Source organism: Elephas maximus, chromosome 6 (assembly GCF_024166365.1).
Source record: "Elephas maximus indicus isolate mEleMax1 chromosome 6, mEleMax1 primary haplotype, whole genome shotgun sequence".
NCBI classification, from domain to species: domain Eukaryota; kingdom Metazoa; phylum Chordata; class Mammalia; order Proboscidea; family Elephantidae; genus Elephas; species Elephas maximus.
Window position 1 is genome coordinate 10,611,812 of NC_064824.1, and position 26,539 is coordinate 10,638,350.

Genomic DNA, 26,539 nt, shown 5'->3' on the forward strand with positions numbered 1-26,539 from the left:
AGGAACTGACCACGGCTTCTGTGACAGCGTAAGCACCGGACACGGGCCTGAACCTCGGGGGAAATCTCTACCCAGCCAGCGCACACAGGCGACGCGACGCGCCCCTCCGGAATCTCAGATAAAACAGTCATCCCAAGCAAGATAAGTAACTTTGTCTATATTCCGGGGTGCTACTCTCTCCTGTTTTTCTGAACCCTCCCCTCCCATTCCTAGGCGGCTTCATTAACACTGGAATTTCCTTAGCCAGAGGGAGAACTGCTCCCGGTTTTTCTTTTCCTTTTTTTTTTTTTTTTTTTGCTCTTTTCCTAACCCATTCTTCTGGCCTGAGAGAAGCAACCACAAAAAACCCAGGAAACAAAAATCCTTCCCTAATTGGACTAAAAATGCAGAACCAGCTCCAGCCAAGCATATGTGATCCACAGTCTTGGGCTTTCATCCCTACAGGGAACAAGGTGGCTATTATAATGCAAAGGCATTTCTGATAGGGATCTGACTGCATTTGTTTTAGCGGACTTACTGGAAAGACAAGTTTCCCAGGTCTGATATCTCTTCGTAGTCAACAGAGCCCTCTCTGACGCACAACAGGGAACTGAGGGCTGAAGCTCCCCCAGACTACCTAGCCTCCTGCCTTAGGGGTCTAAGGAGGGTGACACCTACCAATCTGTAGAGGTACTTGCATTGGGGGCCTAAGGTACAGCTGCAGAGCCCACCCACCAAGGTGCTTTAGGAATAGAGACACACCTACCTCACTGGCACTTGGGGGAAGCCTGTCAGCATCCTGCCCCCTCTGGAGTGTGAACCCCAGCTGCTACTAGAATCTGGTGCACACAACTATCACCACTACTTCTCAAGGTGGATAGGTGACAGTGTGCATCACACACTTGATGACCCAAAATCAGATTCTACTCAAGAATAGTGAATGGACTTAGGTATATATATCTGGTAAAAACCCAAACCAGCTGGTAATAGGACATAACTGAGTCAAGGGCTACAACAATCAAGACAGCGGAATCTAGTAGCCCATCTACGTATATTGAAAGAAAACAAAACAAGACTCAGTGAGCAAATATAGAATAAATCACTACAATATCTTAGTGATGGCTCTGAGACAGCAGTCGATATCAAACCACATAAAGAAGCACACCATGACTGCTTCTACAACCCCCCAAACTAAAGAATCAAAATCTTTCCCAAAAGAAGATATAATCCTGGAATTACCAGATACAGAATATAAAAAACTAATTTACAGAATGCTTCAAGACATCAGGGATGACCTCAGAAATGAAATAAGGCAAGCTACAGAAAAAGCCAAGGAACACACTGATAAAGCAGTTGAAGAACTAAAAAAGATTATTCAAGAACACAGTGGAAAAATTAATAAGTTGCAAGAATCCATAGAGAGAGAGCATTCAGAAATCCAAAAGATTAACAATAAAATTATAGAAGTAGACAATGCAATAGGAAGTCAGAGGAGCAGACTCGAGCAATTACAATGCAGAGTGGGAAATCTGGAGGACCAGGGAATTGTATAGCTGGAAAAAAATCAGATAAAATAATTTAAAAAAATGAAGAAACCCTAAGAATCATGTGGGACTCTATCAAGAAGGATAACTTGCGTGTGATTGGAGTCCCAGAACAGGGAGGGATAACAGAAAACACAGAGAGAATAGTTGAAGATCTGTTGGCAGAAAATTTCCCTGACATCATGAAAGACGGAAGGATATCTATCCAAGATGCTCATCGAACCCCATTTAAGATTGATCCAAAAAGAAAAACACCAAGACATATTATCATCAAACTTGCCAAAACCAAAGATAAAGTGAAAGTTTTAAAAGCAGCCAGGGATAAAAGAAAGGTCTCCTACAAGGGAGAATCAATAAGAATAAGTTCAGACTACTCAGCAGAAACCATGCAGGCAAGAAGGCAATGGGATGACATATACAGAGCACTGAAGGAGAAAAACAGCCAGCCAAGGATCATATATCCAGCAAAACTCTCTCTGAAATATGAAGGCGAAATTAAGATATTTACAGATAAACACAAGCTTAGAGAATTTGCAAAAACCAAACCAAAGCTACAAGAAATACTAAAGGAAATTGGTCAGAAAACCAATAATATCAGACACCAGCAGAACACAAGGTCACAAAACAGAACATCCTGATATCAACTCAAATAGCGAAATCACAAAAACAAATTAAGATTAATTAAAAAAAAATGCTCATAACAGGGAATCATTGAAGTAAATACGTAAAAGATCACAATAATCAAAAAGAGGGACTAAATACAGGTGGCATAGAACTGCCATATGGAGAGGGATACAAGGCGATATAGGACAATATAAGTCAGGTTTTTACTTAGAAAAATAGGAGTAGATATTAAGGTAACCACAAAGAGGTATAACAACTCCATAACTCAAAATAAAAACCAAGAAAAACATAACGACTCAGCAAACATAAAGTCAAATACTATGAAAATGAGGAACACACAATTTACAAAGAAAAACGTCTCAGCACAAAAAAGTGAGTGGAAAAATGAAATTGTCAACAACACACATAAAAAGGCATCAAAATGACAGCATACTTATCTATAATTACGCTGAATGTAAATGGACTAAACGCACCAATAAAGAGACAGAGTCTCAGACTGCATAAAGAAACACGATCCGTCTATATGCTGCCTACAAGAGACACACCTTAGACTTAGAGACACAAAAAGACTAAAACTCAAAGGATGGAAAAAAATATATCAAGCAAAAAATAAGCAAAAAAGAGCAGGAGTAGCAATATTAATTTCTGACAAAATAGACTTTAAAGTTAAATCCACCACAAAGGATAAAGAAGGACACTACATAATGATTAAAGGGACAATTGACCAGGAACATATAACCATATTAAATATTTATGCACCCAATGACAGGGCTGCAAAATACATAAAACAAACTTTAACAGAACTGAAAAGTGAGAGAGACACCTCCACAAATATAGCAGGAGACTTCAACACACCGCTTTCGGAGAAGGACAGGACATCCAGTAAGAAGCTCAATAGAGACACGGAAGACCTAATTGCTACAATCAACCAACTTGACCTCATTGACTTATACAGAACACTCCACCCAACTGCTGCAAAGTATACTTTTTTTCTGGCGCATATGGAACATTCACCAGAATAGACCACATATTAGGTCATAAAACAAATCTTTGCAGAATCCAAAACATCAAAATATTACAAAGCATCTTCTCAGACCATAAGGCCATAAAAGTGGAAATCAATAACAGAAAAATTAGGGAAAAGAAATCAAATACTTGGAAACTGAACAATAACCTGCCCAAAAAAGACTGGGTAATAGAAGACATTAAGGAGGGAATAAAGAAATTCAAAGAATGCAAAGAGAATGAAAACACTTCCTATCAAAACCTCTGGGACACAGCAAAAGCAGTGCTCAGAGGTCAATTTATATCGATAAATGCACACATACAAAAAGAAGAAAGAGCCAAAATCAGAGAACTGTCCCTACAACTTGAACAAATAGAAAGTGAGCAACAAAAGAATCCATCAGGCACCAGAAGAAAACAAATAATAAAAATTAGAGCTGAACTAAATGAATTAGAGAACAGGAAAACAATTGAAAGAATTAACAAACCCAAAAGCTTGTTCTTTGAAAAAATTAACAAAATTGATAAAACATTGGCCAGACTGACTAAATACAGGAAAGGAAACAAATAACCCGAATAAGAAACGAGATGGGCCACATCACAACAGACCCAACTGAAATTAAAAGAATCATATCAGGTTATTACAAAAAATTGTACTCTAACAAATTTGCAAACCTTGAAGAAATGGATGAATTCCTAGAAAAGCACTACACTACCTAAACTAACACAATCAGAAGTAGAACAACTAAATAGACCCATAACAAAAAAAAGAGATTGAAACGGTAATCAAAAAACTCCCAACAAAAAAAAGCCCTGGCCCGGACGGCTTCACTGCAGAGTTCTACCAAACTTTCAGAGAAGAGTTAACACCACTATTAGTAAAGGTATTTCAAAGCATACAAAATGACTGAATACTACCTAACTCATTCTATGAAGGCACCATATCCCTGATACCAACACCAGGTAAAGACATCACAAAAAAAGAAAATTACAGACCTATATCCCTCATGAACATAGATGCAAAAATCCTCAACAAAATTCTAGCCAATAGAATTCAACAACATATCAAAAAAATAATCCACCACGACCAAGTGGGATTTATACCAGGTATGCAAGGCTGCTTTAATATTAGAAAAACCATTCATATAATCCACCAGATAAAGAAAACAAAAGACAAAAATCACATGATCTTATCAATTGATGCAGAAAAGGCATTTGACAAAGTCCAACACCCATTCATGATAAAAACTCTCACCAAAATAGGAATTGAAGGAAAATTGCTGAACATAATAAAGGGCATCTATACAAAGCCAACAGCCTACATCACTCTAAATGGAGAGAGTCTGAAAGCATTTCCCTTGAGAACGGGAACTAGACAAGGATGCCCTTTATCACCGCTCTTATTCAACATTGTGCTAGAGGTCCTAGCCAGAGCAATTAGGCTAGACAAAGAAATAAAGGGCACCTGGATTGGCAAGGAGGAAGTAAAATTATCTCTATTTGCAGATGACATGATCTTATACACAGAAAACCCTAAGGAATCCTCCAGAAAACTTGAAACTAATTGAAGGGTTTGGCAGAGTCTCAGGTTATAAGATAAACATACAAAAATCACTTGGATTCCTCTACATCAACAAAAAGAACATCGAAGAGGAAATCACCAAATCAATACCATTCATAGTAGTCCCCAAGAAGATAAAATATTAGGTATAAATCTTACCAAAGATGTAAAAGACCTATACAAAGAAAACTACAAAGTACTACTGCAAGAAACTAAAAAGGACCTACTTAAGTGGAAAAACATACCTTGCTCATGGATAGGAGGACTTAACATAGTAAAAATGTCTATTCTACCAAAAGCCATCTATACATACAATGCACTTCCCATCCAAATTCCAATGACATTTTTTAATGTGATAGAGAAACAAATCACCAACTTCATATGGAAGGGAAAGAAGCCTCGGATAAGTAAAGCATTACTGAAAAAGAAGAAGAAAGTGGGAGGCCTCACTCTACATATTATACAGCCACAGTAGTCAAAACAGCCTGGTACTGGTACAACAACAGGCACACAGACCAATGAAACAGAATTGAGAACCCAGATATAAATCCATCCACATATGAGCAGCTGATATTTGACAAAGGCCCAGTGTCAGTTAATTGGGGAAAAGATAGTCTTTTTAACAAACGGTGCTGGCATAACTGGATATCCATTTGCAAAAAAATGAAACAGGACCCATACCTCACACCATGCACAAAAACTAACTCCAAGTGGATCAAAGACCTAAACATAAAGACTAAAACGATAAAGATCATGGAAGAAAAAGTAGGGACAACATTAGGAGCCCTAATACAAGGCATAAACAGAATATAAAACATTACCAAAAATGACGAAGAGAAACCAGATAACTGGGAGCTCCTAAAAATCAAACACCTATGTTCATCTGAAGACTTCACCAAAACAGTAAAAAGACCACCTACAGATTGGGAAAGAATTTTCAGCTATGACATCTCCGTCCAGTGCCTGATCTCTAAAATCTATATGATTCTGTTAAAACTCAACCACAAAAAGACAAACAACCCAATCAAAAAGTGGGCAAAGGATATGAACACACACTTCACTGAAGAAGATATTCAGGCAGCTAACAGATACATGAGAAAATGCTCTCGATCATTAGCCATTAGAGAAATGCAAATTGAAACTATGATGAGATTCCATCTCACTCCAACAAGGCTGGCATTAATCTAAAAAACACAAAATAATAAATGTTGGAGAGGCTGCGGAGAGACTGGAACTCTTATACACTGCTGGTGGGAATGTAAAATGGTACAACCACTTTGGAAATCTATCTGGCGTTATCTTAAAAAGTTAGAAATAGAACTACCATACAAACCAGAAATCCCACTCCTCGGAATATACCCTAGAGAAATATGAGCCTTCACACGAATAGATACATGCACACCGATGTTTATTGCAGCTCTGTTTGCAATAGCAAAAAGCTGGAAGCAACCAAGGTGTCCATCAACGGATGAATGCTTAAATAAATTGTGGTATATTCACACAACGGAATACCACGCATCGAAAAAGAACAGTGACGAATCTGTGAAACATTTCATAACATGGAGGAACCTGGAAGGCATTATGCTGAGCGAAATTAGTCAGAGGCAAAAGGACATATATTGTATAAGACCACTATTATAAGATCTTGAGAAATAGTATAAACTGAGAAGAACACATCCTTTTGTGGTTACGAGGGGGGGAGGGAGGGAGGGTGGGAGAGGGTTATTTACTGATTAGTTAGTAGATAAGAACTACTTTAGGTGAAGGGAAGGACAATACTCAATACAGGGAAGGTCAGCTCAATTGGACTGGACCAAAAGCAAAGAAGTTTCTGGGATAAACTGAATGCTTCAAAGGTCAGCGGAGCAAGGACGGGGGTTTGGGGACTATGCTAAGTTAATTGGCAAAATAATACTATTATGAAAACATTCTGCATCCCACTTTGAAATGTGGTGTCTGGGGTCTTAAATGCTAACAAGCTGCCATCTAAGATGCATCAATTGGTCTCAACCCACCTGGATCAAAGGAGAATGAAGAACACTAAGGTCACACGACAACTATGAGCCCGAGAGACAGAAAGGGCCACATGAACCAGAGACTTACATCATCCTGAGACCAGAAGAACCAGATGGTGCCTGGCCACAACCGATGACTACCCTGACAGGGAGCACAACAGAGGACCCCTGAGGGAGCAGGAGATCAGTGGGATGCAGACCCCAAATTCTCATAAAAAGACCAGACTTAATGGTCTGACTGAGACTAGAGGAATCCCAGTGGTCATGGTCCCCAAACCTTCTGTTGGCCCAGGACAGGAACCATTCCCGAAGACAACTCATCAGACATGGAAGGGACTGGACAATGGTTGGAAAGAGATGGTGATGAAGAGTGAGCTACTTGTATCAGGTGGACACTTGAGACTGTGTTGGCATCTCCTGTCTGGAGGGGAGACAGGAGTGTAGAGAGGGTTAGAAACTGGCAAAATTGTCACGAAAGGAGAGACTGGAAGTGTTAACTCATTAGGGGGAGAGTAAGTGGGAGTATGGAGTAAGGTGTATATAAGCTTATATGTGACTGACTTGATTTGTAAACATTCACTTAAAGCTCAATAAAAATTAATTAAAAAAATGCACATCATTAAAAACATATAACATAATGCATTTTCTAGCATAGTGAAGTCATAGAAAATAGATAAAAATTAGAAGCCAGACTTGAGCAACAAGTCCTAAATGGGGAGACTATTTTGTCCAACAAAATTTAGAAATTTTCTAATGACTAAAGCCATAAATTCTATTGTGTTAAGGATACAGAAGTTTTCTCTGGTTTGAGAGTCAAGCCCCCCAGAATCACATGGCTTCCTCTTAGTTTCTCACTTTTTCAGGCGGCCTCACGTGGTTCCACTAATTAGCCCTGCACATTGTAAAACAAGAGTGAAAGGAGTATCTTCCTAATAAGGCTGTTGTTGGTAGGTGCCATTGAGTTGATTTCAACTCATATGGACCCTATACAACAGAGTAGAACTGACTCCTGTTGGGTTTCCAAGGAGCAGCTGGTGGATTTGAACTGCTGACCTTTTGGTTAGCAGCTGATCTCGATAAAGGCTAGCCTAATGCAAAACTCCTATGGAGGTAAAATCTGTCTTCTCATTCTACATCATTTCCTTTCACCTTAGTGGTGTCCTATTTTCCTTTTCCACAGCTCTTTGCTTTCTAATACATCAAAATCCTTCCATTCCTACCCTCTATTCCTACTAAGCTACATAGCTTACATGTGTGTATGGTGGAGTAGGTATGGTCAGAATATAGGACATGAGGGAGAATAGGAAGTATCATTTGTTCTAATAGGGGTTGTGTAGAAAATACTAACTGTGGAGTCAGACCGAGCTAGATTCCAACCCTAAGTCTTTGTGCCCTTGAATAAGTCGTATGTTCAGGAGTCACTGAAATAACATACGTAAAGTGCTTACCGAGTTGGAGAAACTTGATAAGCAGAAGTGAACACCAATATTGCTATTCTGAAAAATGAGGGTGGGAAGGCAGGTTCTGAAGGTCACATGGAGCCAGCATCGGGAACTTCCATAGAAGTTGGTCAAGCCTATTCCACCAGTGACTTTTTTGCTGAAATATACAGTTTTCAATAAGACAGTAGCCACCTCCTTTTTCTCAGGTTATCTGAATTTTACAGACTGAGAAAGTTAAAGTTAAACTAGACTTTTGGGTGAAAACACTGCAAAATGCATGTCCTTCGCCAGAAAATGTGAGCTCTAAGTGTGAAGAAATGGACATTTATCCACCATTCACTGGTGAGGGAGAGAGAAAGGGGAATAAGAAGATTAAGTCAGAGATATTTTGCAAACACTTCAAGCTTCCTCTAAGAATTGTTATATGTCTTTGGCACTTGAGTGGCACTCACATTGTCTCATTTTGACTGCATCTCAAACCACATGAAAGCAAGTTTTGATTATTTCAAAAGAACTTTTTTTTTCTAATAAGTTTTTTGGCTAAAAGATAACCTTCTGCGTATTTGCATTTTATTTTTATCCTCCACAATTGCCCGTGGGAATTTCTATCTTGCCTCAAAAAAATGGAAACTAGTACATGAACACCAAATAGCATTGAGATAAAACTTGAAATATATATTCCAGGATAAATTTATAAAAACGAGTTTGCTAATCTCTTGAGAACAAAATTTTTGTTGTAGTGTAGAATAATCAGCATTCCTAGCCAAGATGGAACTTCTTCTAGAAGAAGTACAGTTGTTCTGCCTGCATGACAACACCTAACAACACCTAAAAAAAAAAAAAAAAAAAAAACACCTAGCATAGATAAATTCTAAAATAATAGATAACAATTCTTTAATAACACTGCTGTTTTCCCAGTTGTTTAACCAACCTAACTTTCACTCAATATACCTATTTTAAGACACTATTTCTAGTGTTGGCATGGAATAACAAATGATATGAAGTTGAAATTCATTTGTGACTGCCCTTTTTTGGTCAATTACAAAGTAACTTTACAGTGCAGGAGATATTTAATAACTTACACCACACTGATTCATAGTTTCCAATGAATCAGCTATGTGGGGTGAGAGTTATTTTTTAACCAAGTTTCTTTTGCTCATTCTAAAATATAGAACAAATGAAAATCAAAACCTCTGTTAATATTTTTTTATCAATTTTTTCCTGTTTTATAAGAATATGTATCTGTTCATTTTCTATAGTAGCAGTTAGCCTATATTTTCCCACCCTGCTGTTTTAACACTTTAAATCAGTGAGGTATAAATCCTTGAGTACCCCTTTGTTAAATCTTACTTTTTATTTTACACACTCACACACACACAAAAATACAGTCACTACTGAATACACTTCTGAAGCATGTAAGTACTTCATAAACATTGCTGTGATCACCTGGTAAGTCTACTTACATTGACACAAAGTTTCCTTTCTCCTTCCAAGTATTGGATGTAGGATATCTTCATTTTTCAAATAATTAGATGTTACAAAAAAAAAAAAAAAATCAGAGTTCAGTTTGTTTTCTTTGGATTTACTTCCAGAAAGCAAATTACTAGGTAAAAAGTTATGAACATTTTTTTTAAAGATCCTCAGTCCTTATTGACATTATGTTTTTAAAAAAGGTTAGTTGGATTTAATTTTGCAATCTTTGGACAACAAAAAAGAATTGGCAAGTTAAAGAATAATGTAAACAAGTGGCAATGTTAATCCGCTTCGAAGAAAGGTCAGTAAATTGCTTTAAGTATTCATAAAATTTTATGAGCTATTTTGTACGAAATGGTAAGTGTTTTAATTAAGGTTTATGGTTTCAATAAATGCAGTTAGAGAAAAGTGCCCAGATTTTATTTAAGGACGACGTACCTTTTTATTCCCCCGAGTCTTAAGATAATGAGTGAAAATGTTGGGCGGAATGATGATAGCAAACTTTCAGGACCAAGGTTAGGACACGGAGAGGAAGGAAGGGTTGACTTTAAACAGCTTCAGGAGAGTAAGGATGTGGTTACCCGGGCTTCTCTTCTTCCGTTTCCGCCCATGAGGATGGTGGTAGGGATGGTGGCAGTGGGTGAAAGAAGAGCGTGGCAGCAACCAACTTGGAAATTTGCTACGCGAAGCTCCAGGATTAATTTAAAGATCCCGATCTGTGTGTTGAGAGAACTTGGATTTAATCAACGTAAGAAACTGTATCATCCAATTTAGAAATGCACCTCATTACTTCTGAAAGTTATACACCTTATTTAAAAATTGAAAAAAATATTTTTATAAACTTATTCTTGTTCTATAAGAATGTGTATCTGTTCACTTTCTATAGCAGTAGTCTATATTTATAATTTCTTATCTTGCTTTTTTAATACTTTAAATCAGTGAGGTATAAATTATTGCATACTCCTTTATTAAATCTTACTTTTTATTTACATACCCACACAACCAAAGACAGTCACTACTGAGTACACTTTTGAAACATGTAAATACTTCATAAACATTACTGTGATGTTTATGTTTATTATAAAATAATAGTAAAATAGCACAATTATCCAGGAATTTTAAAATAATGAACTTGAGAAGACTGAATAGTCATCTAAAAATACAAAAAAAAAAAAAAAAGGTAGAACTATACACAATACTAAATTCCAAATGAAATGAAATAGAAGAAAACTTAAAAGAATTATGTAATTAACTCAGAGTGGGAAAGACCTTTGTAATTATGATACAAATCCAGAACCCATAAAACAAAAAAAAAAAAAATGATGGATTTTTCAACATAAACAGTCTGGGTTCCAAAAAATAAAACAAAAAGCAAAAAAAAAAAAAAAAAATGAGAAGAAGAAAAGACAAACCAATAAACTTACAACTCACATCACAAACAATGGACTAACTATAAGTTGGTAAGAAAATTAATAGAAAAAAATAGGAAAGCAATATTAGGAAATAGTTCACAGAAAAGTAAATGAAACTATTTTTAATTTCATTCATATTAAGAGAAATACACATTAAAGCTACTCAAAAGTACAATTTTTACCTTTCAGCTAGGCAAACATCCAGAAGTTTGAACATATTTTACTGACAAGCCGGTGGGAAAATCACTCGTTTAAATTCCCACAGTCTATGGAAGGGAAATCTTTATAGAGGGCAACCTATACAATGTCTCTCAAAACCACAAACATGAAGACCTTTGACCCACAGGTAGGCTTGCACACAAGCAAAATGGCCTCCACACACAAGGTATTTTGACAGGCTTTAAAAATAGAAAACAACCTAAATATTTATCAGTAGGAAATAAAATGTCATATATATAAATCAGTGGAAGTGCTCAAAAAAAAAAAAAGAGAAAGCTTTTTATATATTGGTAAAGGAAAATGTCCAGGTGTATAAGGTGAAAACAAAAAGACACAGAAAAATACAATTATTTTACCATTAGACTAAAGTTTTCAGTGGGAGGAAATAAAGAATGTCCATCTTTACTGGTTTGCAAACGCTTAGAATTTTCCTGGGAGCAGAAGTAAGGCAGTAATAACAGTGATTACCTGAAAAGGGAATGAAAGTTGAGCTGACAGCAGATGGTGGCGGGGACAGGAGGAAAACCAGTGGCTGTATCCGAGAGTTAAATAAAAAGTATAAACTATATGGTCAGGTAGACCTCTTCAAAATTAAAGGCACTTTTTGAAGCAGGAATCTTAGTTCAGATAAATAATAAAGTATTTTAATCATTAGTATTAGAGAACTGACACACACAACATATTTAAAAAAACACAAACAAATAGATGAGGGGGAGCATATGATTTCTCCCCCCCCACCCACCCTTTTGTGACATATATGACAAAATTTTCAAATCTTCAGTCTTTGGGACTTTGTATTAAGGAATTATTTTGAAATGCCTTTCTCTCCTTTAAAAAGCGAGGAGCACATCAAGTACAAAGAAAAACTGTAATATGAAATCTGTCTTGTTACCTAGAAATAACAGTTTATAAGGCAAATTAAGTTTCCCTCCAGTAAGCATTAGGTCTGGGCCAACCTTTATTTTATATATAAAAGGTATGTGTGTGTGTGTAAGAGGCAGAGAGAGAGGTGTTCTTTGTTTTGTGTTTCCTATCTCATGACTGATACCACTTTTCACCCACCTGATCAAGCAAGAAAACCAGAAGTCATCCCTGAGCATCTTTCCTTTATTTCTTTACCCCCAGAATCCATGTGATATATGTAAGGCTCCACATGTGCACTCCTCTCCATCACTGGGCTCCATTCTTTCTGTTCCTCCTGCACTCTCTTCACCAACACCCCAGGATTACCGCAAACAGTGTCTTAAGCAACCTTCAGCCCCAGTCTTGCCCTTTAGTGCATTGCTCAGTTACCTGCCAAAATAATCTTTCTGAAATGCTAATCTGAATTCATAAACTCTGTCTTCCCAATGCATCAAGTCTGCTGTCCTCTACAGGTTAAATAGGAGCCGTGTCGCATGGCACAGGGAGCCCTGAATGATGTGAGCCCGAACCATCGCCGTGGCACTCCACCGAGAGTTATCCCCTACCAGTTGCTGACTTCGCAGGGCCTTTGCAGGTGCTCCGCTTACTGTGTGACAGTGGGCTTTCTCCTGGGCAAAACACAGAGCAGCCGTGGCACCCTGAGGAAGCTTTCCCCTGGATCCATGGCTCCCTGCACACACAGCTGTATGCCAGCAGCACACTTTTTATTGGTTTATTTATTGAGAGCCTTCACACTGAGGCCTTCAGAGAAGCGAGTGTGCCTTTTAACTCTGTGTTTCCTTTATCCGTTATCTGGCACTGTGACTGGGCTATGGGAGACTTCAATATCTACTTATTGAAGGAACGAAGGAAAGATGGAAAGAGAAATGAAGATGGGAGGGAGGAAGAACAAATGAAAAAAGAACAGTATCAACTCATTAGCAGTCTGTTAATCTCACCAACAGTGAGAACTCAAAAAGTTGTAGAATAAATACACAAAGAATAAATCAACGAAGTAAAGTCAGCTGTAACGCACCGGCTCATCAGTTTGAGTTTGAGCCCCACGCACCCCACTCTCTAACATATGAAGCCACTGAGTGTTATTCAGTGAAGGAAGCACCGACTTTTGGGCATAATGGAGGTGGGAGGAAGCAGCCTACAGGGGAAATGGCAACTCCTGCCCCCTTAATGTCATACCGCAAGCAGGCTGTTGCCACTGCACTAGTAAAACACTTCAGGCGAGAGCAGAGAGACATTTAGCTTTCAGTTACTAAGGGGACCAAAGACATAAAATATTCAAAAATGGAAAGTTTATATATAACTAATAATTAGTTGCATTTAAGTGTTCATTTTACTAAGGTTGAGGCAAATTCTGCAGAAAAAAATTCTGTAATTTGCTGCCAGAAGGTAAAGTAAAATCAGAGATGGGTATAAGAGGGTGGGGCACCAGCAAGCTTGACTGAAAAAATGTACCTCTCCACACGAATGTTTCACGTCCTCCCAAAGGGAGCCTTCCAAGCTCATCTTAGGCCACCTCCCCAAGACCCATGACAAAGGCCTCACTGAAGAAGGGCCATAGCATGTCCAGGTCAAACAGACCTGGATCCAATTCTGCCTGGACCTCTTACTAGCTTAGTGAGCTTGGGCACGTATGTTTAACCTTGCTGAGTCTCAGTTTCTTTCCTTGTTTGTAACACGTAGACAATTACTTTCCCTTAGAAGTTTAAAGGTGGATGTTATGGAACCCTACTTAAGTTCTTTTCCTATAGAAGGCTTTTGAAAATGGCAACTACAGTGATTATTTCCTCACCTTTGTCTTTGTCAACCAAACCAAAAAAAAAAAAAAAACCCACAGCCGTTGAATCGAATTCCGACTCATAGCAACCCTATTAGACAGAATAAAACTGCCCCATAGGGTTTCCAAGGAGCAGCTGGTGGATTCCAACTGTCGACCTTTTGGTTAGCAGCCAAGCTCTTAACCACTGAGCAACCAGGGCCCCATCTTCAACAGTAGACTTACCTAACTCAGTGGGGTTACACTCCTCCTTTTACTCATCCAAAGTTTACCCTTTCTCCAAAGCACAACTCGAGATCTGCTTTCTCCACTCAAGAGCCACTCAAATTCAAAGAACTTGTATTCTTCCAAAAAAGTGATAACCCCTATTTGCAATATTGTTCATGTGGAACTGTATTAAGATATAGTTCCTTTTATTATTAAATTGTTCATGTCCTGCCAATGTATAATTTTATGTCTGGAGGGGGTATATATATCGATTTACCTAGAATCTGGTCCCGGAGGAGCCCTGAGGGTACAGAGGCTAAGAGCTCAGCTGCTAACCAAAAGGTAGGCAATTTGAATCCACCAGCTTCCTTGGAAACCCAATGGGACAGTTCTATTCTGTCCAATAGGGTGGCTATGAGTCGGAATTTGACTTGATGGCAACAGGTTGGTCCTGGAATCTGTGCACAAAGCCAGTTATCACAAGTCCAGAGCTTTTCTGGCCTATTGAGAGGTGACTATCTATTCCCTGTAGGAGAGGGAGAGCTGGCTTTGCTGGCAGACCTCTCAGGGCTGTCCTTGGGCACAAATATCATCCTGTCTTCCTCACCCTTTCACAGATGACAGCAAAGCTCGGATCAGCAGCAACCCACCCTCAGCGACCCTGGGCAGCCTCCTGGATGACCAGCACTGGCACTCGGTCCTCATTGAGAGGGTTGGCAAGCAGGCGAACTTTACTGTGGACAAGCACACACAGCACTTCCGCACCAAGGGCGAGGCCGATGCCTTGGACATTGACTATGAGGTGAGTGACTCTCCCTACACATCCGTTGTGCCCTGGCTTCAGAGCAGTTAGAAAACCAGTAAATACAATCTCAACCAAGAGGGCATGTGGGGCAAGGGGCAAATCCTAACCTGGGGTGTCTCTTCCCCTCCGTCTGTGTCCTGGCAGCCTAGAGCAGAGGAATCAAGAAGAAAGTTTAGACAGTGAGCTTGGGGGGAGAAGGAGCAGCCTGGACAGCAATACAGGCCCAGGGTGTGCTAACTACGTGCATTTGAAAATCAGCAGGTACCTTTTGCCTTTCTTTTGGTTTTTCTGCTGGTAGGCTCCCTGCATCTTTGTCCAGTATTTTGATTACAGGCAACATGCTTTTTTAAAAACAGCATCAATTAGCTGGGTCGGTGGGATATATAGAAATTATAAACAAGTCAAATCTAAAGTGGTTTACAACCTGTGCTCTAGGCCCTTGTCTTTCACCTTCAATCTCATGCAAACCTCGGACTCAAACAATCTCTAGTACAAGAGGCAAACCATGGTGAAACGAACCATCTCTACAATACAAGGAAGGTTGCACAAAGCTCTGCAAACTAGAAGCCAGAGTTAGCCAGTTCACTATGGCCAGCAGATTAGTTCAGCTCAAAACATATATATTGGACACCTACTGAATACCAGGTTCTGTGCTAGGCAATAGAAATACAGACATGGCTGGGCCGAGTTGGAGAAGCTCACGGTCTACTGGGAGAGTCAAGTCTGGGATAAGCTGCTGCAGAACAAAGAGGTGAAAGCCACAGGCTCACCAGAGAGAAAAGGCAGAAGGCTCTCAGTAGGAGGTGTACCAACTCTTGAAAGAAGAAGGTTAGCCTGATGAGGAAGGTCAGAAACGCTCATCAGGCCAGCCAGCGTCCTATGCCAGGGTGTGGGGCATGACACAGCAAACAGTTCACTACTTTTTGAGTTTAAAAGACTAGCCAGGCAGTGGTGTGTTGGAGCCAGTGTGTACTGACTCACGACAGCCCCTTGTTAGAGTTTCAGAAATTTTGTGAGCTGGCTGATAAACACAGACATTATTAAGAATGAAGTTACACAACTTACAATTAAATAAAAAACCTGCTGTCATGCCAGTTCCCACTCCTGGTAACCCCATGTGATACAGAGTGGAGCTGCTCGTAGGGTTTGCTTGTCCGTAAGCTTTATGGAAGCGCATCACTTGGCCTTTCTTCCCTGGCACCTCCAGGTGGGTTCACACTGCCAACCTTTTAGCTTAGTGGTCAAGTGCAAACCATTTGAGCTACCCACGGACCTTACAGTTAAATAAAAACCATTGCCATTAAATCGATTCCAACTCTATAGGATAGAGTAGAACTGCCTCCAAAGGGTTTCCAAGGAGCAGCTGGTAGATTCGAACTGCCGACCTTTTGGCTAACAGGCAAACACTTAACCACTGGGGTAACTTCTAACCACTAACACCTGATTATTTTACTGTATTATGAGATGTCTATTTTTTTTATGCTGTTGAGGTTTTTTAAGTCTATTGTATCTGCTCATCTCTTCTCACTTCCCCAGCCAGTGTTATCACTTTGAGAGCCTGAAGTCCACCACAGTGAGAGCATTTAAACTGCAGACGTTGGAAAACATCCACATCAGGGCTTGATTTTTTGTTTTGTTGATTGTCTATGCCAGGGGTTGGCAAACTATGACTTGCAGGCCAAGTCATCTTCTAGCCCTACTTTTGTACAGCCTGCAGGCTAAGTATAGCTTTGACATTTTTAGAGGTTTGTAAAAAAAGAAAAAAAAAAAACACAGAAAACAAAGAATAATACATGACAGAGACTCTGTGGGGCTATAGACACAAGAGTTCAACATAAAACCAACAAAAGCATTCTGTGAGAATCAATTGTCATATGGAATTTGCAATCAAGAGTATTTCATATTATGTTATTATTTATAAATTGTGTGCTATGCATCTTTTATATCAGTAAAATAATCTGATATAAATGATGCATAGTGCACAATTTATACATAATAGCAAAATATGAAATGCTCTTGATTGCAAACCATACGTATGTATATACACACATATATATATACACACACAGGTACATATACATACACACACATGCAGCCAGCTTTTAAATCTAGACAGCCTCCCTAGACAGGCAGTTTTTAAATCTTTATCAGCACTGAAAGCAGAGGATAGTGAAAAACATAATACATAAATATCAGGCAAGGCCCAGATGACGGTGGGCCCTGCGGACCCTGCTAAAGAACTTTAGGGGGAAAATGATCCACTGAAGTGTTTTCTGCAAAATAGTGACATGGTCAGTTTTATGCTTTAGACTGGTGATTTTCAAGGTATGGTTCAGGGGCCAACAAATTAGCATCATCTGTGAACTTGGTAAAAAGTGCAAATATTCAGCCCCCACACAGACCCGCTGAATCACAAACTCAAGGGCAGGGTCAGCACTCTGAGTTCATGAGCCCTCCAGGTGATTCTGATGCACCCTAATTTTTGAGAACCACACTTTAAAACAATTACTCTGAAGGGTTATGTGCAGCTTTGACTTGTGGGCGGGTGAAGGGAGGAGGATTGCTGGACAGATTGCCGGAAGCCCTGTTAGGAGAAAGTCTTAATCGCTAGTGGGATAGATAATAAGACAGTGGGGGTGGAGATGAATAATGGAAAAATTAGGAGCTGTCTTGTTTTTCACTCAGTGACTATTGTGATCTGTAAGAAGGATCTCTTCTTTTGATTTTAACCCTAACTTAGCAGACTGTTGACAAGAAGTGTTGTTCATTTCCTTCAAAAGAAACTTTGTCACTCTTTGACTCAGGTTGCAAAATGCAAGACACTGAGTGAATCCTTCTGAGCCACTGCTAACTGGAAGTCTGTGACTCTCAATCACTTTCCTTTGTCAATTTGTTTAACTGATTAAAAAAACAAAGAGTACACACAATATTGGAATTACCTTAAAGCAAAGAGATATCTTCTATGAATTATAAGTAGTTAGCTGTAGAGTCCACTCTGACTCATGCTGACCCCACGTGTGTCCGAGTAGAACCCGAGAGTTTTCAAGGCTGATTTTTCAGAAGGAGTTTGCAAGGACTATCTTTAAAGGTGCCTCTAGATGGAGGCCCGTCTCCAACCTTTCTGTAAGCAGCCAAGCAAGCCAATCATTTGCATCGCCCAGGGACTCCCTCTGTGAACTTCAGGACAACAGAATACATAGAATCATCTTTAAGTCTTACCACTCCCCCAAGTATTTTCCTTCTAGGAGATGGTTCGAAAGTTCACCAAATTGCCTGATGTAACATTTGAAAGCCTGTGTCTGCTTATCTTCGTGCTGATCTACTCTGTATAGAATCACTGTGGATTGACCGCATTTAAAGAAATGAAACCCAGTGATGTCATACAATTTATGAAGCTGAAACAGATTTTTTCACAACGTGCCTGAATTCTTGGTGCCTCATAAAAAGTGCTCCCTAGGAAGGAAACCCACCTTGAAATGTTCCTCAGAAGCAACTGCTCTTTCAGAAAATTCAAAGCCCTTCTGGGTTGCACAGCCAGCTTACTCCAACGATCATATAAGAAGACTGACAAAATGACTGCAACAGCAATGTTAGACGTAGGCTATACTGGAGCACAAGAGCTATATGGGTCGGGAGAAGTCGTCAGAACAAATAGATTCCTCCAGTTTTTGGGGTTTTTTTTGTTTTTTTTTTTCATAAGTATTCACCTCAAAGGCTGAGTAGAGAGGGAGCAGCACGGCGGGGGTGGGGGGGGCAGGAGTCCTGTGTTCTAATCACCAGGTAACTACTGTCTAGTTGTATAAATCTAGAAAATCAGAACTCTTAACTTCAGTTACATGGAAGCAAATTAGGACCCCTATTGGAACTCGAGGGCACTGGGCTGGGTATTGGAAGGAAGAGAACGAAACATGATATTTAAATATAAAGTCTATTTCTAATGAGGAGCAGTGACGGTTCAGTGGTAGACTTCTCGTCTTCCACGTGGGACACCAAGGGTTTCATTCCTGATGAATGCACCTCACGCGCAGTTATCGGCCATCTGTCAGTGGAAGCTACCATATTGCTATAACGCTGAACAGGTTTCAGCAGAGCTTTTAAGCTAAGACAGACTAGGATGAAAGATCTGGCAATCTATTTCCAAAATAACAGCCAACGAAAACCCTGCCGATCACAGCAGACCAGGGAGCATTTAATTCCATTGTGCGCAAGGTCACAATGAGTCAGAGGCCAACTCACTGATAGCTAACAGCAACAACAATTGGAAGAAAGAGAGTTAAACAGGATATTTAAATCTAAGGACTTTAAAAAAAAAAAAACAAAAAACACTGCCAGCTCTTAATCAGAATCTAGCTTATTGATTTGCTTTCTGCCGTGGATCATGAGTGGGACATATGAGCCTTGGCTACGAGTAGTTGCAGGGATGACTGAACTCAGGCCCTCAGTCTGTGATGTTGTGGATTACTTTTTTATGGCTCTTCTAGCCATGGTCTTGTGACTCCTACTAAATGATTTGGTGGGACTATTCAAACAAGGTGCATGGAACCGTGTAGGGGATTGGTCAGTTTTGCCATCCCATTTAGGCTTAAAGGGAGCCAACCCAGAGGTTGGAGGGGTACCTGCCTACCATCAAGAAGAGGCAGGAGCAAAGTATGTCCTTTGGACACAGGGCCCCTTCACTGAGAACCTCCTAGACCCAGGATACAGGAAGAGTTGTAACACTGGAGATGGCACAAGTGGTGAGAAATGGTGGCGATCTTGGCAGAGTCCAGGTGCAGAGAAAAGGCAGCAGGAGAATCAGGATACCTGTGAGAGATGGTGTAGTGGGCTTCCAGCCCACAGAGTGACAGAGCTGAGCACCTTCGGGCAGGAGGCTTCCTGGAAGAGTGGGATACCTCCAGGCACTTATTGGCAGGGCTAAAGAAGAAGTTGGGGCCAAGAGTAGTCTGTTCTCAGGGGGAGGGGGAAAGATCTGAGAAGATACTGTCCTGATAGAAGAATCGTATCCTGAGTTCCTGTTACTTCCAAGTTGATCCCGATCCTGAATTTTAACTTGTTACTTCCCTAATAGGCCCCAAATTGTGAGTAAGGCCTGTGAGTTCTGTGTGGCCATTGCAAAGAATTATTGAACCAGAAGAGAGGAATGATTGGTGTCAGAACTGATAAAAAGTTTGGAGGGTGGAGGTATGTTTGACCTCCTCCTCATAGGAGTCAGCCTTGGTTGATGATGACGGTTATTCTCCTCTCTCTACCTAAAGTTAGAGGAGGTCTGACATAGTGCCTTTTTTATAGTTTCCCACACTGCCAGGACATATACTGCTGCTGAATGGCTGTATCCCATCACATTTTATATCGGAGCTAATTATTTTATGTAAATATATTATCTTTCTTAAAATTTTAGCATAATGTGATAATATTGTCAAGAGACTATGGTAGATATCATCCCTCTGTCTTAGCCTACTGTAAGAATATTAATCAAATGGTATGCCGTCTTCCTAGGAGGCAAATAGCCGAGAGTTTGCACATCATGGATTCCCTTCTACCTAGAAGGTAAACACAGACAAGAGCTTATAAAACCTTCTGCCAAAAAAAAAAAAAAAAAGAAAGAATATGGAACCTTTATTTCTCGTTGGAATGTCATCCCAGTTCACATCATCCAGCCCATATGACTTTCTCCAAATGCTTCTGGAAAAGACTATAGCAGTTCACTTTTACTCTCAACTTGGAGCAGATGGTATGAACAAAGAGATATTTATAGAATCTTACTGAACGCTCACTTCTCTGACATCCGTATAATTCAAGAAGTCTTTTCTTATCAAGACTTTCAGTGACATTCTTTCACACTTACGAGCTAAACAGCTCTTAAACACACTATTTTTTAAATATGTGATTTATATATTAAAATACCATGGATTCTGAAATGACAGATAATAAAATACAAAAGAAGATTAAATTACGCTTCCCAAGCATTTTAAAACACTTATATGTATACATATATCTTCAAAAAAAGTTTTATAGAAGTTTTGAAGAAAGCACAAGATAATATTTTTATAATCTAAGAGTGTCAGAGGCCCTCCTAAAAAAGCCCTCCTAAGTATGACATAAATTTTAGGAACCAGGAAACAAAATATTTTAAAACTTTTGTCTATGCTTTCTTTTTAAAAAAAAACAAAACAAAACACAAAAACAAAACAAAACGCATGTATAATGACATCAGACTTGCCCCAATAACCTGAAAAAAGTATTACCAAAAAAAAAAAAAAATTATCATCTCCTTAACAAATAAAACATCCCTATAAGCGATTATTTTAAAAAAAAAAAAACAAGTAATCCAATGGAAAAATATTTAAGGACATGGACACACGGACATATATAAAACACAAATGGCTTTCTAGTTTATGGAAAGGTGCCTACCTAGAGTTGCCAGACTGTGAGGTTAAAGGCACAGTCCTCCAGAATGCCAAGCCTGCCAGGACTCCTGTCTTGACCGAAAGGAGCAAAGGTCCAACTAAAACTTATAGGGAAGAGCCAAACAAGACCACCCTCCCTGCTGTTACCAATTTCAAGTTAAAGGATTTCCCAAAATTACTGTTTCAATAATTCACTAGAAAAACTCACTGCTACTTATTATACTCGGAAAAAAGTTTATTACAGGGAAAAAATACAGAAAATCAGCTAAAGGAAGAGATGTGTAGGGCAGAGTGGGGCTTCCAAATATGAAGCTTCTATTGTCATCAGCACCTATTAGCCTTGCGCGAGTCAATGTGTGGCAATATACACAAGGTGCAGCTCAGTGAGTTCAGTGTCCAGAGATTTTCCTGGGAAACCCCACAGGGTGTAGCAATTAAGAGCTACGGTTGCTAACCAAAAGGTTAGCAGTTCGAATCTACCAGGCGCTCCTGGGAAACCCTGTGGGGCCTTCTACTCTGTCCTATAGGGTCTCCATGAGTCAGAATCAACCCAACAGCAACGGATTTGATTTTTTTTGGTTTTATTATGAAGGCATGACTAATTAATTGCCCACAACAATTGAACTTAGTCTCTAAGTCCACTGATATCATATGACCTAAAGCCTACACCCTAAATCACATGGTTGGTCTTTCTGGTGGCCCAGCCGCCACCCTAAAACTATTGTGTGTGGCTGGTCCCACTGTGAGCCGTTTCATTAGCATAAAGTATCTTGTTTTCTCTGAGGAGCCCACCATGAATAACAAAGACAATCCTATGACTATGGAGATTCTACTACAAAGGGCAGACCTCTCTTTGGATGAGGCCAAATTCCTTACTACACGAGGCTCAACCACACTACTTAAAAAGTAACACAAATCCATGCTACAATGATATTTTTTAATCTAGTAGATAAAACAAAAAACCTTTATAATCCACTATGTTGGCATGGGTATGAGGAAACCAGAACTATTTCCTACATTGTTGGTAGGATTGTGTTGAGTACAATATTAAAGAAAGCCCAATGTTTTCCAAATAAGTAACACATATCCTTCAACCCAACAATTCTGTTTCTAGCAATTTTTCTTACAGTTTCAAGGAAATGTGTTCAGTGCGGTATATGCTAGGATATTCTCCTTTGGGAATAATAAAATATTGGAAATAATCCAAAGTCCATCAACAGGTGTCTGGTTAAAAACGATGGTAATCCTTTTAGGGATCAGCTCCATCATGGTGCTCCGGTGACCTTGCATGCATCCACACAGGCTATGCAGTCAACGGCTCAAACCACAGCTCATCTGAGTCTTGGCAAGAGGCAGTGTTCTCCTCCTGAGTGAGACATAGGAGGATGAAGGTCTGTGGGAGCCTCTCCAAAGCAACCTCCTGCTGGCCTCTGTCTGCCCTTGGGGGATGACATGAGCCAGTTTCTCATCACCCCAGGGTTCTAATGAGGTATGAGGCTTTCTGGCTGGCCTCGCTCAGGGTATAGTTGTAAAGCTCAGTCTAGTGCTGTATCTTCCAAGCAGGGAATCCCAGAGTTTGAATTATAGTCATCTTAATCCCTTTAGCTTGGATGTGTCCTTTCTGTGTGTGAAAGAGGGACCATGTAGAACTATAGTATTTAAGTACTCTCCTCTTTACTGTCTGTAAGTAATAAACTGTCTGAATCTAAAAGTGCCTGGTTTATCTTTACCAGTTGAATCAGCTAGACCTTGGTCTTGGGGTCACCTTGTCTTGTGCATGTGCTTGGCAAACCCACATAGAAATCATATGTCCTCATTAAAAAGAATGTGGCAGTTCTACATGTTCTGATGTGGAAACACCTCCAATATAAACTGTTAAATTCAAAGAAAAATCAATGTGCAGCACAGTGCAAATAGTATCTGTGTTTACAAAATAGAAAATGAGCACATTGACGTCAAGGCATGTACTTGCATAGGAACCTCAGGAAGGACACCAAAAAGGACTAATGATACTCAGAGATATCCATCGAGGAGGAAAGAAACTTTACTTTTTACTGTAATCCTCCCTTTAAAAACTTTCTTAATTTTGTACCTGTTAAAAAGAAAATTTTCGCACTATTAAATTTGTGTACAAACCAGTAAGATTTGCATTTCGTGAATGGGGAGGGGGAGCACCTGGTGAGAAAGTCAGACAAGAGCTCCAAAGAACAAGCAGAAGAGAGTTATATGGGCAAGGTGGTATAAGAACAAGGAAGTGACAATAGGTAAAATTGGTTATTTCTAAGGTATTTTCCTTATACTGCATACTGGGAACTTCCATAGCCAGGTCATATCCCATAGCTGAGGTAGCAAGTGCAGACTGGTTGACTTAGGTTTCGGCTCCAGGAAATAGAAACCAGCTAGCTCCCAGTTTGCTGACATAGGGTCTTAGCATATGTGATTCCATCTTGGCCCTAGTTTAGTCAGGCTAACATACCACATACAAAAAAGTACATATTTTTAAAGAAGAAACTGAGTCAAGAGAAAAACACGTGATTTAAAACATATTTCTAATATTTGCTTTTAAAATTACATCTGCCTAGATTTATTATTTATTTTTGTGAAAAGTGCTTATCATTTTATAACATAGTATTTAAAGTACCTTATTTTTTTATTTTTTTACTTGTCTAGCCATCATCCCCATCGCAGCTACAGAATTTAAGTTCATCAAAGAGGAGACTTGTTTTGTTTTTTGTTATTTTTCACATTTGTCCATTTCTACAAAATTGTGGCTGGCACATAATAGACACTCAATAAATGTTTGTCAAATGAAGGAATAAATTTTCTTTCTGTGAATTATAAAAGATATACATTCATGTCCTACCTTTTTTATCCCGTAAGAATTTCCTAGTAAGTCCCCATGCGTAAAGGGCACCCATTGCTCTCACCTTTTCTTTGGCCTGACATAGCCTAATGGACAATTCTCTTAGAACCCAGACAAGATTAAAGCACTGGCAAGACATAATAAATGATTTATTTGGTGATCAAAATAACTACACATCACTAGGGAGGCTGCTTTCCAGATCATGTGGTAGTATAATTGTCATTATTTCTCTTTTGTTTGGAAATTCAGTTGCACGGAGAAAGTAAACTGAAGAAAATCAAGGAAGGAAAAGGAAAATGAGTAGATGTAAAAGGGAAGTAAAAAGGGTGGGGAGAGCACTTACTATGTGTAATATTCTATGCTTTTATTTAACCTCCAAAAGAGCTTATGAGGGAGATATTATTATATTCTACAGGTGGGTTACATCAGAAATATAAGACCAAGACACAGAGAAATTGAGGAGTTTTCCCAAGTTTATAGCCACCTAGTAACAGAAACTGGATGTTAGCTCCCTTTGATGACCAGGCTGCCTCTCTCGAGGGGCAGTATCCCTGGAAATACAAGCACTGACCCTGTGCCTACCATGGGTCCTGCGTGAATACGAGACTTGGAATCGCGTTACTCAATGCGATTTTTTAGTTCTAGTTCTAAATTTATGGTTGTTCTGATTTTTGGACTTGCTAGTTTTGTGGTTCCTCAAGTTTTACAAGAGTGAAATGGGATATAAAAACTTCTCTAAAATTCAACAAATAAACTAAGTTGAATATGATACAGGGAATATTTCAATACAAGTATCATAAAGAAATTCTTTTATTAACATGTGCTAAAAGATAAAATCATAGTAGTTTTTTTTTTTTTTAATAATATTGTGCTTTTGGTGAAAGTTTACACAGCAAATTTGGTTCCCATTTAACAATTACTACACAAATTTTCAATGACATTGTTACATTTTTCACAGTATCAACATTCTTATTAATTCCATTCTCATGTTCCTTTCCCAGTAATCTAGTTTCCCTGTTCCCTTATCCTTCTATCTTTGGTTTAGAATAATTGTTACCCTTGGGTCTCATATAGATAATTTTTTAAAGGTGTGCAGTAATCACAAATGATATTCTTTATTTTATGAGCCAACCTGTTATTTAGTTAAAGGTGACCTCAGGGGATAGTTTCAGCTCAAGGTTTAAAGAGTATCTTAGGACAATAGTTTTGGGGAGTCATCACCTTTCAACCAGTCCAGTAAGTTTAGACTTTTTTAAGAATTTGAGCTCTGTTCCGCATTTTTCTCCCACTCTATCATGATCCATCTACTGTGGCCCTGATCAGGTGATCATTTGTGATGCCAGGCATCATCTAGTTCTTCTGGTCTCAGAGTAGAAAAGGCCATGATTTGTGTAGTCTGTTAGTCCTGTAGACTAGTTTTTTCTCTGAGTCTTTGGTTACCTTTTTTCACTTTTGCCCTGAATGAGTAGAGATCAATAGTTGTATAAATCATAGTGTTCTTAATTTTTTTCTTTTAGCTGCTCTTAGTTGCTGTCTTGTTGATCCCAATTCATAGCAACTCCATGTGTGCAGAGCAGAGCTGCTCCACAGGGTTTTCAAGGCTGTAACATTTCTGAAGCACATCACCAGGCCTATCTTCCAAGTCACTCCTGGATGGGTTTGAACCACCAACCTTTAGTGAGTAGTCTAAGACTGAACCATTGGCACCATCAAGGGGGTGGCAGTAGGTTTTAATTAACCTGCCACTTCTAGTGGAACTAGCTAATAGGATATTTTGAGGCTAGCTGAATTTGGGCTAAATTATGGAAATCATCAATGAAATACTATAAAGTTCACCAGGCCCCACCAAATATTTCCAAGGCCTAAGGCAAGAGCACAAGGGTGGCTGGCATGCCATATGTCTAAATATTTAAAGCTAACAAACAGTTAAATAAAATATCCTCTACTCTCTTACCTTAACAAATATACCTTCAAAGCCATGTTCGAGCTCTGTCCATGCTGTCAGCAACTTTCCCTTGTCCACCTCTCAGATATAGGGGTGCAAAGTTCAACCTCAGGAGGATAAATCAGGGAAGTACATATGTGAGCCAAAGTAGGGACAAAAATAAGCATCACGTGCACTGTAAGCACATTAACTATAGAGATCAGAAGGTCCAAAGACTTTTCAGACTGAGTCATTTCCTAATCAAGTCACAGTAGAGCTAACCAAACTAGTTGCTGGGGAGTGGATTCTGATTCATAGTGACTGCTGCCTGTTAGAATAGAACTGTGCTCCATAGGACTTT

At 39.2% G+C, this 26,539-nt stretch overlaps 1 protein-coding gene across 1 annotated transcript in view; it reads left to right on the plus strand.

Moving 5' to 3' along the window:
* CNTNAP5 (contactin associated protein family member 5) overlaps positions 1-26,539 on the plus strand; it is a 1,201,383-nt gene that overhangs the window by 501,044 nt on the left and 673,800 nt on the right. The window contains exon 6 of the mRNA XM_049889068.1: positions 14,797-14,981. Coding sequence (XP_049745025.1) covers positions 14,797-14,981 — 185 coding nt within the window. The remainder of the gene's footprint in view (positions 1-14,796; positions 14,982-26,539) is intronic.